We start from the raw sequence: 13,503 nt of genomic DNA, 5'->3' as shown, positions 1-13,503 counted from the left end.
ATGTTTTTTGGTCTATACAACTGATCCATGTCAAAACCTGTTATGTGACCAATTGACATTCTGCAATATCCAGCCAGTCAAATAACTATGAGTTCACAACACAAAAAAACACACTAAAAAAGATTTAGCATTCGTTTGGCTCAGGCATCTGATATACTATTGCACAGTCCAAGACCGTGGCTTTATTATTCCTCCCATATGACAACATTTTATCTATGTCTCATTTCCTTTTTTTCGGTCAACATCCAAGTAACTCAATATGTATACAGTACCAATGATGATAGGGATGTGAGTTTCAGAGGGCTCCCTCGCCTCTAAGGACACTAAACCCACCCAGCAAACTAAGGGTGATGCAAGTTCTGTTTTAGGGTGGATTTCCCCCTGAAACACATCAGTGTGAAGCCAAAACAAACTCCTGCTGATGGTTTGCCTCTTGCCTCCGGTCTCTCTGGCCTGCTTCTAGACAGCAGCCGAGGGACCCTCACCACACAGAGGAGGAGCGGAGGAGTCCTCTGGCCCTCCCACTGGCTATAAGACCAGAGGCAGACGGAAACACTCAGACAGCAGGCACACGTGGAGCAAAGAGGCTGAGAAGGAGAGAGGGGTGAGAGAGAGAGAGAAAGAGAGACCAGTAGAGAGCAAGAGAGAGTCAAACTGCTGCCACAGACTGGGAGTAGTTTTTGCAACTGGAATCGAAACAGACAAATATAGAAACAAAGGACCGAGACAGAGGTTGAGAGAAGGAAAAGAGGACAAATAAAGCGCGTGACTTCAACATGCCATTATAAATCAGCTTTCTGTCAAAGGATTAACTCAAAGAGGAACTGACATTTGGGATGTGAAGTGCTTTCGTATAAACTAAGAGAAAAAAACCCAGAAGGACCTGGAACCTGCAGCTCCGAGGTCAAGTCACTCTCAGTTGCTGACTTAGGATCAACCTGCTGATCTTTTAAACCAAGACTGACTCAGCCTTGTTGGGGCTATATCTGACTTGCGTGGCTTGCCAAAGTTTGCAAAGTGACGGGGATAAAGTAACACTCTGAGCGTTGGACACCTTTAGGGAGCGGCATCAACAGAAAACTTTGCGGTAACTTTGCAGAAACGCCACAAGCTCAACCTCAAGAAGACGCTTCTCCAGGATTGATCGGTAGCTGTCAGACTTGTCGCAATTATTACGATGACATTTGCCATGCTTCGCACAGCACCTCCTGCAGGCCGCTTCTTATACGGCGACATCGCCCTCCTCTCCGAAGACGACGACGAAAATGGGAGCGAAGGGTCCGGCTCTGAGGACCGTAACAACTCTAACTTCCGCCTGTCCTCCTCGTCCCCGTCTGCTTTTCACATCAAGGTGAACAGGAAGAGGAAGATATGCGCGGGAATAGGCCCTGGAGGAGTAGGGGTAGGTGTAGGTATAGGGCCCATGGGAGGGAGGCTCATCCCCCCGGGCTCAGGTCCCCCTACAGAGATTCGCCAGAGGACCGCAGCCAACGCACGGGAGAGAGATCGCACCAATTCTGTCAACACAGCATTCACAGCGCTGCGCACACTCATCCCCACCGAGCCTGCAGACAGGTACAGAGCAGCATGACTCAAACTGTGTCATGACATTTGGTCTGATGCACAAGTACGTTCCTAGAGAAAAATGGTTTCCATCTGGGAACTAAAATTGGTGAAAAACAGTCCCTGATGTAGCTCTGGATAACATTTAATCACAGTTGAGTGACTTAAAAAAAAAAAAAAAAAAAACAGGCCTGTAAACCTACTGTATTTAATTATGAGTTGATATTTCCTATGAGACTCCAGAGGGGAACAAATATTTGACATCTCACATCATTGTCTTCTTCTTGCACCTTGTTTTCATATAATATATAATGTGCAACAGAGCTGTGCAACTGTATGGTCCATTTTTAGAAAAAAAATATTTTTGTGAACTTTGTAAACATTTCATTCTCATTAACGCCACGAATCTCTCTCTGACTTGATGATTAGGAAGCTGTCGAAGATCGAGACGCTACGTTTGGCCAGCAGCTACATCAGTCATCTGGGGAACGTCTTGCTCCTGGGCGAGGGTCTTCATGACGGACAGCCGTGCCACGCTCCCTCACCACCGTTCTTCCATGTTAACTCCTCCCCGCCTCGAGGATCTGACCAATCAACTCAGCCCAAGCACATCTGTACTTTCTGCCTCAGCAACCAGAGGAAATTGGTGAGCAGAAAACTATAGGTCAAAAAATCAATAAATAAGAAAAGAAAATAGACTATTCCAAAAGAAGACTAACCACAGAGAAGTATTTTTATTTCACCTGAGCAGTAATAATAACTTAATTCCTGTGGCTATTCTTGTAACATTACAGACACACGGTTTAAACTGTTTATTTCTGGATTTAAAAAATATGAAATGACCCAGATTTAGCCACAGGAAAATAGAGTGACGCTTCTTGCATAAAACTGAGCAGTGCCTTAGGGTCAGTTTGGTGTTTAAAGCTGACCTGAGATCTGTGACTGCGCCTATAAATCTGATTGGCCCTGAGGGATTTTTAAAAGCAGAACCTCTTTAAAGTCCTCTGCTGGGGTGAATGACTGTGTGTTATTGTGCTGTTGGGGGTTCGTTTAACTCGAGCAGGTGGCTTGAAAGTTCAAGGTGGTTTCTGAAACTCGCTGGACATTACAGTGAGTAGACGAGATTGTTTTTGTCTCAGAGGAGCACAGAGAGAGCTGAGCAGAGAGGTGGGTCTAATGGTGCAGCCCTTTCCACCGAAACACTAAGAAAATGTACACAACTGCTGCGTAAAAACCACCTAACCCCAATTGTGGTGTTTTTTTTTTCTTTTTCTTTTGTAAAAAATATGAATTTAAAGTTTACAGGGGTATTTATGCAGCGAGTGAGATTTATGACCGGGAGCCTATGAAATCCATCCAAAACCATGTGTATAATTTCAAGAATGCATTGACGTCAGTCTGAATATGAGACGGTTTTAATCATAACTTCTTAACAACTGACCCGCGATACACAGGTTGGTAAGTGGCAATGAGTTTGTTCGCTGAAACGTGATGTCACAACGCCAATGCAGGTATTTGTTCACACTTGGTAGTATGAAGACCATATCATTTTATTCTAGTTTACCTCAACGCAGCAGAGAGTTGAGAAAACAAAACAAAACAAAACGAATAAATATTTTTTCTACATTACAAAGGTAAAGTCTGACTTCTCATTTCAGTGACAAACCTTTTTTTTTTTAGCACTTCCTCCGCTGTACAGTTGCTCCACTGTCGGTCTACACCTTAATAGAGATACAGAAAGGGAGAACTTGGTCCAGTGTGAGTTTCAGCTCACATTTGATTGATTCAACACAGGAAATAGACATAATCAAGAACACTCTCGGCATAAGAAAGTCGTCAGTCTGATGGGAAACAACAGGGAACGGAGAATTGACATCAGCTGACTGAAATCAAATGAATACGAGTCGAGTCCCGCTCTGACTTCAACAACAGAAGATGATAGAGAGGTGACGTCCACTCAACTTTCCCCCTCTAACCCATAGCCGCTGCCCATTTAGCAGGATTTATGGGTAAGGAGCTGACATCTGGCAGACTCCCCCGTTACCCCAGCAGTGTGTGAAAGCTAATACCCTCCTCAGTGTCTAAACCCAGAGACCCTTTAGCTGAGGGATAACCTGAGTCTCAGCAGTGTGTCTCCCCCTCCCTCCTGCCTCCCCTCTGAACCTCTGTGAGTGAAAGCCTAGACGTCCTTGGTGTCTAACCCAGACACCCTGGGCTCGGAGATAACTAGTCTGAAACCTGCCTCGCTCTCTCTCCTTTGTCTCCTTTCCCGTTTGCTTCTGTCTCTCCTCCCTGACTTCCTGATTTTTATTGTTCATTTTCATTTAGTTTCACATGTTCCTTCTTTAACTCTTTCCCCCAAGCTTCTCCCATTCCCTCCTCCGCCCCCCCGGCCCCCCAGCTCTCTGTATATCGATCAGCCTGGTGGAGGTCAGAGCTGTCAGTAGGAGCTGTGTAATACTATCTGCTGCTGTCAACTCACTGCTGCACATGCATGACTGATCTGTAAATGCATGCTGGGTAGAGAACAATTTTGAAATTTTCTCATGTCAAAAATATCAAACACAGACACTCAGAGTGAGGCTGTGTTCTTTACCGTCAGGCACATTATTGTTTCGTTTGCTCCATGTCACACGAGCCGCATGATGCCAAATATGCATTTTTGCTGTTTTTCCCCGAGTTGCACTGCAGAAGACAAGTCAGATAAAGATTTAAAACTTCAACTTACACGTGGTTCATATGGTGCAGAGGAATGAGTTATATCAGGTTTTGGATATGCAAACAGCATTTGTTTGGTCGGTTTCTTTATTTGTTTTGGTCAGGGGATTTATTAATAGTAGGAAAAATATATAATATCACCAAGCATGTCCTGTATTAACTTAACAATAACAAGTAAACATGGATAATTAATGAATTTTTAATGGATATTAAGTTGTGTACTGAATGCACAATGGTGAATGAAACTGATATATTGCCCTGAAAGTTATTTAAAGGTGGAAAATCTGAGGGCTTATGTTCACCTGGCATTTCAGTGGTTAAGTGTGATTGGCAGAACCTGAGAGCATTTCACTTTCCCTGGAAAAGTGGCTGTACAGGGCGTTTAAGTGGACTAAGGAGCAGAGTCAGAGCTGGTGATTACAGAGAGGAAGCGATTGTGAAGGTAAAACGAGACCTTGTGTCCTGAGCTCTCTCTTTGTATGTTTTTATGGTCATTGAGGTTCATCACAGCTGTCAGGTCTGCTTAGGGCCAGCCGCTGCAATTACAATTCATTTCCAATGTGGGAGAGGGTGAAAGTGAGAAAAGTATACGCTCATTTCCTCTGATTATGTGTGTATACAGTATAACCATTTCAAAACAAGCAGTCCTGTTAGTAATGACCACTACACAGAGAAGGTTAAAGAAGTGCATATTGCATATTCAGTGGAATACTAATGCGAGTTCATTATCTGCAGAGCTTTAATGCACAAGATTGATGACATACATCCAGGGATGTAAAGTTTATTATCTTTTCATGGTGGGGAGATTTTCTAGATGGTGGAAAAATATTTTTAGCTGATATTGATGTTTGAAAACCCCCCAAAAAAGTGAAATCTTTAGAACAGTATTTGAGGAATTGGAGGAACGTACATTAAAAATCTCTCAGTGTGAGCCACAGTATTAGATATTTTTTTCCCAAACGAAGACTATTTGTTTGCTGCGTCGCTGTGTGTTTCAGTGCATTTTGCTTCAGTCAGCTCTCCTTTTCCCTTCTGAAACTGTCACGTACAGTGATGTAGTGTACAACATTTGTACTTGCCATCTTTTGATCAGAAGCCAAGATATTCCTTCAACCACATATATCATGATGCATTTTGACCTTTCATAAAAAACAGCTCCGAGGTGAAGCACCAGCAGTTTGGCATGGACAAACTGGAGCGCAGCCCTCGCTTACCGGTGCCTTTGATATACCGTTAAAAAAAACAGGGGGACACTCCTGGTGGTTACATCTGTAAATGAGATGTACAGGGCTTTAGCATAAAGGATTGAGGTGAGCTGAGGGCTGTTTAAATCCCTGTGCTGTCTGTGTGATTGATGCAGATATCCTGTGTTAGGCCTCTCCGCCTCTGCCGATCAGTGCTGAACTGTCAGGTGCGTGAAGTCGAGCTGCAGCATTGCACACTTGACGCTTTCTTAACTATCACATCTTTATTATCTCCAGTCTACATTTGCAGGAAGGGACCGCTAACGATCCTCGAATTTGTTGTGCCAGTTGTGCATCTACAGTTATATTTTGTTCATTTGTGCTTAGCGTGCAGTAGGTGAACGCAGCCCAGAGCTACTGAATTATACAGAGACAAAGTTTATTTAGTAATTCTCAGATACGATTGAAAAACAGAGAGGATTTTTTAAACTGTGCTAATCTGTCTACTTTGTCGTCTTTAGGCCATAGTGCTTGAAGCATTTTTACAGCTTCCCTCACAACTGTGGCTTATTTCTTTTGGCCTGAAACAGGGAGAGGGTCAATTTAATTCAATGGCAAACATAAACAGAGCTGGTGATTCATCTGCCAGTAACAGCACTAATGCTGAACTTTTTCCTTTGAAGCTGGATATGACAAGTCCAAACTTTTTCCAATATTTAAAATTTCAAAAAGCTCTTTTGATTTGATGAGCTGACTTGATTTGATCAAAAGAGGATTTATACGTTTGGAAACAAAATAAAAATATGGCAAAAAATATAACGACTATGATACTTGCAGTGGTTGCTATAAATAGCTCATTAGCCCTTTGAGATGATTAAATCAAGTTGAGTTAACAAGCATTTTAAGAGAAAAAGCTGAATATTTTTTTTTTTTACAAATGAAAAAGAAATGTGTGAATTTAGTGAAACAGCAAATATAACAGATGATGTACTGCTCCTAATGTCACTGACAGTTTTAATTTACATCTGAGCGACTGTAAAACCTTTTTATGTGATGCTTTGTGTGCGACTGGAAAGCAGGGTGGATGGAAAGACAGTGGCACTAAAACTGCACCATGCAACTGGAAACTGACTTATCTCTACCAGTATGTGTGTGTGTGTGCGTCTATGTGTGTGCGTCTATGCTTATCTGACCGAAAATGAGCACTTTTGGTGGCTGGGTCTACATTATGTATATGTATATAAGGGAGAAAATTAGAGAGAATTTGTCCTTGCTCATATACGGTGAACATACACACACATACACATACACATACACACACACTGGCTGGCTCTCTGTGTCTGGAAGTCATTGGCAGTGCAGAGCGGAGCAACAAATGAGCTAATTGTTCTGTAAATGATTTATCCTCTGCTGAGGCCTGTACAGCCAGTGTTTAATTCAGCTGCTGCTATTAGAAACACATTGACGTTGGACTTTGATGGTGATGTTAAAGAAGCCTGGAAACCGCTCTCTGTGAAACGCCCTCCCAGCCTGCACACACACTCACACCCACACAAGCGACACACACACTCACACCCACACACTCACACACATGCGGGTGCACACACACTCGCATGCATGCACAACCACAGAAACACTGACACACGGGGGTACAGTGCATCACACTCGCAGGCTTTTATCAAAAAGCATTTCACCCCGTTTCTATTTTTTCTAGCCTTTACAGCCAGACGGCAGTTCATTGCTTCTGACTAGACACCCAGAAAAACCTCATATATGATTACTCAGTTAAGGAGCCCTGGATCACGACTGTGCTTTCAACACTTTCTAAACTAATGGTGTGCAGGAAGTTGTGGAAACAGAGACGGAGAAGGGGAGAAAGAGAAATAGCCAACGACTCAGTGGGATAATCAACTTTGCTATTTATCCTCCGGTTTGGACAGTTGGTTTTCGACTGTGCCGAAACTACACTTTGCGTCTTTATAGAGATCAAATGAAGCGTGCATCTTAAGAGAGCTTAAACGCATGAATAGGACGTGCACGCTAATGACTGCGGTTTTTACAGTCATTTGGATATTAGTCTATTTTCACTGGAAAAAAGCATTACGTCACTTGTGTGCATGAGGCAGACATTTCAAGGTCATAGATGAAAACTAAATTACCCTCATTTATTGATAATGCCGGTGCTGACTTGGAGTTAATGTCTTGCGCCTCCTGAGCGAGAGCTTCGCCTGTTTTGCTTCTCCTTTCAAACTATGCTAATGAGGTGTATCCAAGGTGGCTAAATATACTGCAGCCAGTTTTCAAATATATTCTAACCCACGATCAGCGTGTGTCAGTGTATGTGAGCCTGGCTTTGTGTATGACTGTGTGACTTCATGCATGGATCCGTCTGTATTTTTTCAGTACAGATGGAAGCAGTTAAAGCCTAATTTAACACCAACAGAAGAAGTCGGATCAGATAACTAACAAAATCTATTAGCAAAACTATCACTCTGTTGTCATTTGGTCTCTAGGGAGAGGGTTGCTTACAGAGCAAATTAAAGCAAAACTACAGAAAGCTGAGCCAGGCAAAGAGCACGACTTTAAGAGATCCACAACACTGAGAAAAGCAGTGATGGCTGTTTAAATAGTGTCGTTTCTTAAAACAATATCTACTGAAACTAATGACTTATTGGCTGTTTCATGGTGCACATCTCAGCACTGATGATAAAGTACATAATGTAGCAGAATTAAGTCATCTGAGACCAGTGAAAATGAAGCTGAACTTGTTCTGGACTCATTATAGCGGATTATTAAAATGTTAGAATAATTAAATACATGTGTGCCCGTCTGGTGCAAACTGCATCTGATTAGGCCATCTAAGATAAATCAAGTGTTTTTCAGAAGTCATCAGGATGCTTATTAGCAAACCACAGTGAACATGGACATAGTACATGTCTGATGTATCCAAGCCACATAATGGCTGCATGTGGCTGAAGCAGTGTGTTAGTTAGCGTATTTAAATGTCTGGTGCGTTATTTATTGCACCATTTAAATGTATGTGTATAATCTTTCAATCGATGATCATTTATGAGGCTAATTACGGCTTCTATTAGTCACCCGAGGCACTGACGCATATTCACATATTTTCGCTCGATAAAATAAAGGGATATTACCAGTTTTCGTTTCATGGTTGAATACCAATCGTCTTATATGATTGTCGGGGCCGGTGCCCAAGTGGAATAATTTTTTTTCCAACCAGTCATTCCTCTCCCCACGCAGCCAGAAACTAAATTAGATGTTTGTATTTGACAGAGCAGCTTAACACAGGAAAAGAGAAAGAGAGAGCGAGATTGCATGGAAAATCCACGGTTACAGGTACAGGAACAGCTCAGATTGAGTTTTTACAAAAACAATATTAAAGTTTGAGTTTGTGGAGTTAACAAGATGCTATTCATAGGGTGTTTACTATCTCTACATTAAAGTTAAGACATGCTGTTCTCACCTTGATAAAACAATAATATTGTGCCAGTGTGGTAATATCATCATATTGTATCTAAAGTAAACATCGTCAGGTAATCATATTAGTGTCGGACAAATCACCCCCCTGGGAAGTCAATGGTATGTCAGTGTGTGTGTGTGTGTGTGTAGGGGGGTGTTTGGAGAAAGAAAGAAAGAGAGAGCAGAGATGTCATCCGACCATGCCCTATTAGTCTTCAGGAGGATTGTTTTGACTACCAGACCAGCCTTAAAGCCCCCGTCCTCCTGTTTTGACTGAAGCAGCTACGCTCCAGCTGAGCCGCCCTCACCAGCTCCAGCTGTGCTCCTTTAAACTCTCGCCGGGTGCGCGCAGAGAGACGGGGGCTGATTTCATGGTAATTTCATGTAATTTGGTAAAATTATCCAATTGTCATGCAGAGTCTTCGAGTGAGATTTTGTCATGTACCCCCCGTTTCTATCTAACTCTCTGACCTGCATGCAGCGCTTTTATTTCCACTGATAAATACCTACAATTTTCCACAGTGCTTTCCAACAAACACCAGAGAGCATGGCTGCACACTTGTGTCTTCCAGCTGTTGGTTTTACAGTTATTGTTCGTAGCGAGCACAATAACAGCAATGCCACAGCAAGGGCCAAACATTTTCTAAGCTCTGTTTGCAATCATTTACTTACTCACAATTTAGAAAGACAATTCCATGCAAATTATGTGTCAGATGGCAAAACGATACAGAGGTCATTTAGGCTTCCAGACACTGCTCTGGCAGCTGAGATGTACTTTTGTCTCCCTGCCTGTGAATGATGCTTTAATGCTCTCGCTCAGTGATCATTGACCGTCCACTACTACCGCATGTGGAATAATTTTGAGTACGAAATACGCAGTCCTGTTCCCACAGGCATTACACCTACCTGCATGCAACCTATTTGTCAGTTACCTTAAAAACAAACATATAGTTCATGCTGCCTGGATTATTTTCCCAGGCCGTATTTTATTATTTTTTTCTAGTGAGGAACTGCACTGCACTTTTGCACATGTTCAAGTGGAGGTGAACGGGGGTGGATGGATACCGTCATCCTGTGTCCCACAGGTGGTGGAGGGAACAAAGAACTTTGATTAAGGTTGGAAAAAGAGTGGAGTTTTGATTCAGCGTTAATCAGTGAGTTACGTTTGTGTCTTGTGTATCAAGTCACTTTTGGCTTCATTTTATGAATCTAACCATTTTGATTTAAGGTACATTCAGTGTCAACATTTCGCAAGTTGATAGATTTGTTGATATCACAGATATGAAGAGGGTGGTGTGATGTTCTTTAGATAATGAATGTTTCTAGGAGACAGCATTTCAAACTAAGTCACAATAACTCTCATTTAACACTTGCAAATTGTAAACACAGTACAGAGCAGACTATACACTGTGAATAGTTGATGAGACAGACCATCGCAAGGCTGCAATTAAAGCTGGGTCAACTGCGCTGGTGTTTTTTATGCTATTTGATTCATTCATGTATAAGACATATTGCTGCCACTGTAACTGTGGCAGATACAGTACAGGGTCACATCATCTATGTTTGGCTCTTTGAAAAAAATCCCAGGAACTAATAATAAAAAACACACGGTCAAATAATAAAATATGAGATAGCCGACCATATAATGGTAATGGTGCATATGTAGATAATAGCAATTGAATAATGAGCCACTGCTCTCAGTCCAGCTGGAGGAGGGATTGACAATAACAGTTCCCGTGTCTCCTCGCACTCACCACAGTCAGTGGGCGGACCGATTCCTGTCCAAATCCTATGATCTCACGCTCTCATTACAGCCTGATACCCTTCCAAACACCTACCCACCTTTGTTGATGTCAGTCAAACGGATTTTTTCCAAACACCTACATCTTGTGCACGGTCTGAGAGGAAATGTGTAACAGGTGTTCGGCTGATGAGAGGAAGGCGAGGGGTTGGGGGGGCGGCAGGGGGGGTTAGTCGAGACGATATGGGAGAGGGGGGGAGAAAAGTCAGAGGAGGACAGGAGTGTAGAGGAGTTAAGCCACAGTCTGGTGAGAGTTTTCCCCCAGCAGCTTTGGGCGCAGGATGAAATGCATCTCAATCAGTGGTGTGTTCAATAAAAACCGTCGACTGCTGCGAAAGAAAGCCAGTGGTGGATGGTCTGAGGAGTGAGCGGAGCAGAGGTTAGGTGAGGAGGGAAAATGTGATGTTATTTTCCTGGCCAGATAGAGGAGGTCTCCTCACCAGCCAGGAAATCAAGACTCCGCTGTTCTGATACCACAGATAAATGAGAAGCATATCATCGTACAGGGCTGTCACAGTCACACTGAGGCTCACAAGGTCAGTGTTAAAAGGCTGTGAAAAAAAAAAAAAAAACACAACCTTTGTGTGACCACAGTCAACAACGTGTGCATGATGCAGCCACGCTTAATTTACTACGTACAAAACCACAACAATTTACTGTCTGCGGTCTCACCCACCTGCTCAGCAGAGTTAAACCGAGAAAGAGGGGAAAAACTGACCCACATCTCTGGTTATCGGTTTGAAATGAGCACATAAGGTTGTGTATTTATGTCTTGAAGTCTTGAGTTCATGAAACTGGAACAGGGTGGTTTCAAATTAAACACACATAGTTTGATTAAGGTTAGAGCATGAGTGTTTTAAATGAGTGTTACTTTACTGAAGGATTAGTCCAGTTTGTTAGAAAAAGTCTCAGCTTTCTCTGCTAATAAGGTATATAAGACTGATTGAAGACGAAACTATGGCCATCACTAAATTCATGCACACACGCACTCGCACGTCGCCTGAAGGGAAAGAGAATAAAGGACTTTCAGTACAGACAGGCCAGTGGCATCAATCCTCGTCGCACGAAGCGAATAAACGTGTTTTCCAGAAGGTTGAACTACTCCTTCATATTACGTTGAACCTTCAGTGACGTGAAATATTGTTTCTTTCTCTTGCAGAACAAAGACAGAGACAGGAAGACGGCCATCAGAAGCTAACAGTGAGGACGCGCACACAACACACCCGTCCTCCCTGGATAAAATGCTCGTCACCTTGACAGCGATTTTTACAGTTACTGCAACTTGAAGAATTACAGACTTGTGATGCGTTTCGAGGACTATCGAAGGACTTCCATAGCACTTCCAGGACTTTTCAAGGAGCTTTATGAAGCATTTCCTTTTCTTGACTTTTTTTTTTATATTGCTTTACAGAAACTTTAAATTTTGTGTTTTCAAATATGATTGAAACACTTCTGAAAAGTTTAACCATGCTTTTAAAGGGCTTTTGCATTCTTATCACCACCATGAGGAACCTTATCAGAGACCTTTTACTGTACTGACTCAGTGACTCTTCGTTCAGAGTCGAAGGAACTTACGGCACATCATCGAAAAAAAACACACAAAACCTATGGAAGACAAATTTGTATTCATCAAAAGCTGTGTGTTATTAATGTGTAAACTGAAATATAAATGTATATTTATGTGACATAACATTATATAATGAAACTATGTTATTTAACAGGCATATGGCATTCTTGATAAATAATGAGGGTGGGTTGAAGGTACAGAGCGTTGCCTATATCGACACAGTTCAAGGCATCGGAGAAAAAAAAAACATGCTGGAGTCTTTGTGGTATTGGTTATTTCTAATAATCATTTCTGAACGTTAATGCTGGAAAATAACTCAAGATGACCAATAAATTTTTTGTATATCTGGAAGTAGCTTTCATTCATACGTTGGTGGTATTTTGAGCAGATTGCACTCTTTAATCCAGCCCACGCAGTTCCAACAGACATTATAAAAGGTTTCCACTGAGAAGATATCCTGTGTCGTACAGATACCCTAAAACCAAATGGTATTTTTTATCATTCTCCTGCTCTTCAGGAAGCAAAGGGAGACATAATCTTGAAAGTTTCAAATAAATTCCCGTCTCCAAAGAAGCAGCGCAGCGAGCAGAAACGGAAGATCCACAGCGACTACACCTGTTGCTCACATCATCCTTATTCCTACTCTTTCCTTTTCTTTTACCCTCTTCTTTCTTTCTCTCTTCTCTCTCTCTCTCACACACACACTGTCTCTTTCTTGCTTTCTTTCGTCTCTTCTGGGGCACCCGGATCAGAGCAGACAGAGACAGAGAGGGGTAGAAGATGGGGCGGACAAGAGGGGTTTGAGGAGCAGAGGAAAGGCGAGCACAAGAGAGAAGAGAGGGGGGGGTGGAAGAAAAGAGAGCAGAATTGAATCTGCAGGTATGGCTCCTTGGACATCTGCCTGTGTCCCCTCACTGTCCTCTTCTTTACCTTTCCACATGCTCTTTCTCTCTTCTCCTCCTCTGCTCTTCCTCTCTTTTCCCTGGAGTGCCACTGGCCAGAGTCTGGTTTGTGATGGTTTTCCAGCGTGTTCAGCCACGCACCACTCACCCCAGTCTCCCTCTATCTATCTATCTATCTATCTATCTATCTATCTATCTATCTATCTATCTATCTATCTATCTATCTATCTATCTATCTATCTATCTATCTCTCTATCTCTCTATCTATCTATCTATCTATCTATCTAT

At 42.4% G+C, this 13,503-nt stretch overlaps 1 protein-coding gene across 1 annotated transcript; it reads left to right on the top strand.

The window, feature by feature from the left end:
* Window positions 1-578: 578 nt before the first annotated feature.
* On the top strand, window positions 579-12,635 carry LOC310999671 (basic helix-loop-helix transcription factor scleraxis-like). Its single transcript, XM_083990209.1, has 3 exons — window positions 579-1,575; window positions 1,993-2,209; window positions 11,906-12,635. The coding sequence occupies exons 1-3, from the start codon at window positions 1,178-1,180 to the stop codon at window positions 11,942-11,944; spliced, it is 654 nt and encodes a 217-aa protein (XP_083846335.1). The 5' UTR covers window positions 579-1,177; the 3' UTR covers window positions 11,945-12,635.
* Window positions 12,636-13,503: the final 868 nt, after the last annotated feature.

The sequence above is a fragment of the Trachurus trachurus genome (assembly GCF_905171665.1).
Source record: "Trachurus trachurus genome assembly, chromosome: 16".
NCBI lineage: Eukaryota > Metazoa > Chordata > Actinopteri > Carangiformes > Carangidae > Trachurus > Trachurus trachurus.
Note: the sequence above shows the minus strand (reverse complement) of the source record. Positions and strands in the feature narration are given on the sequence as shown.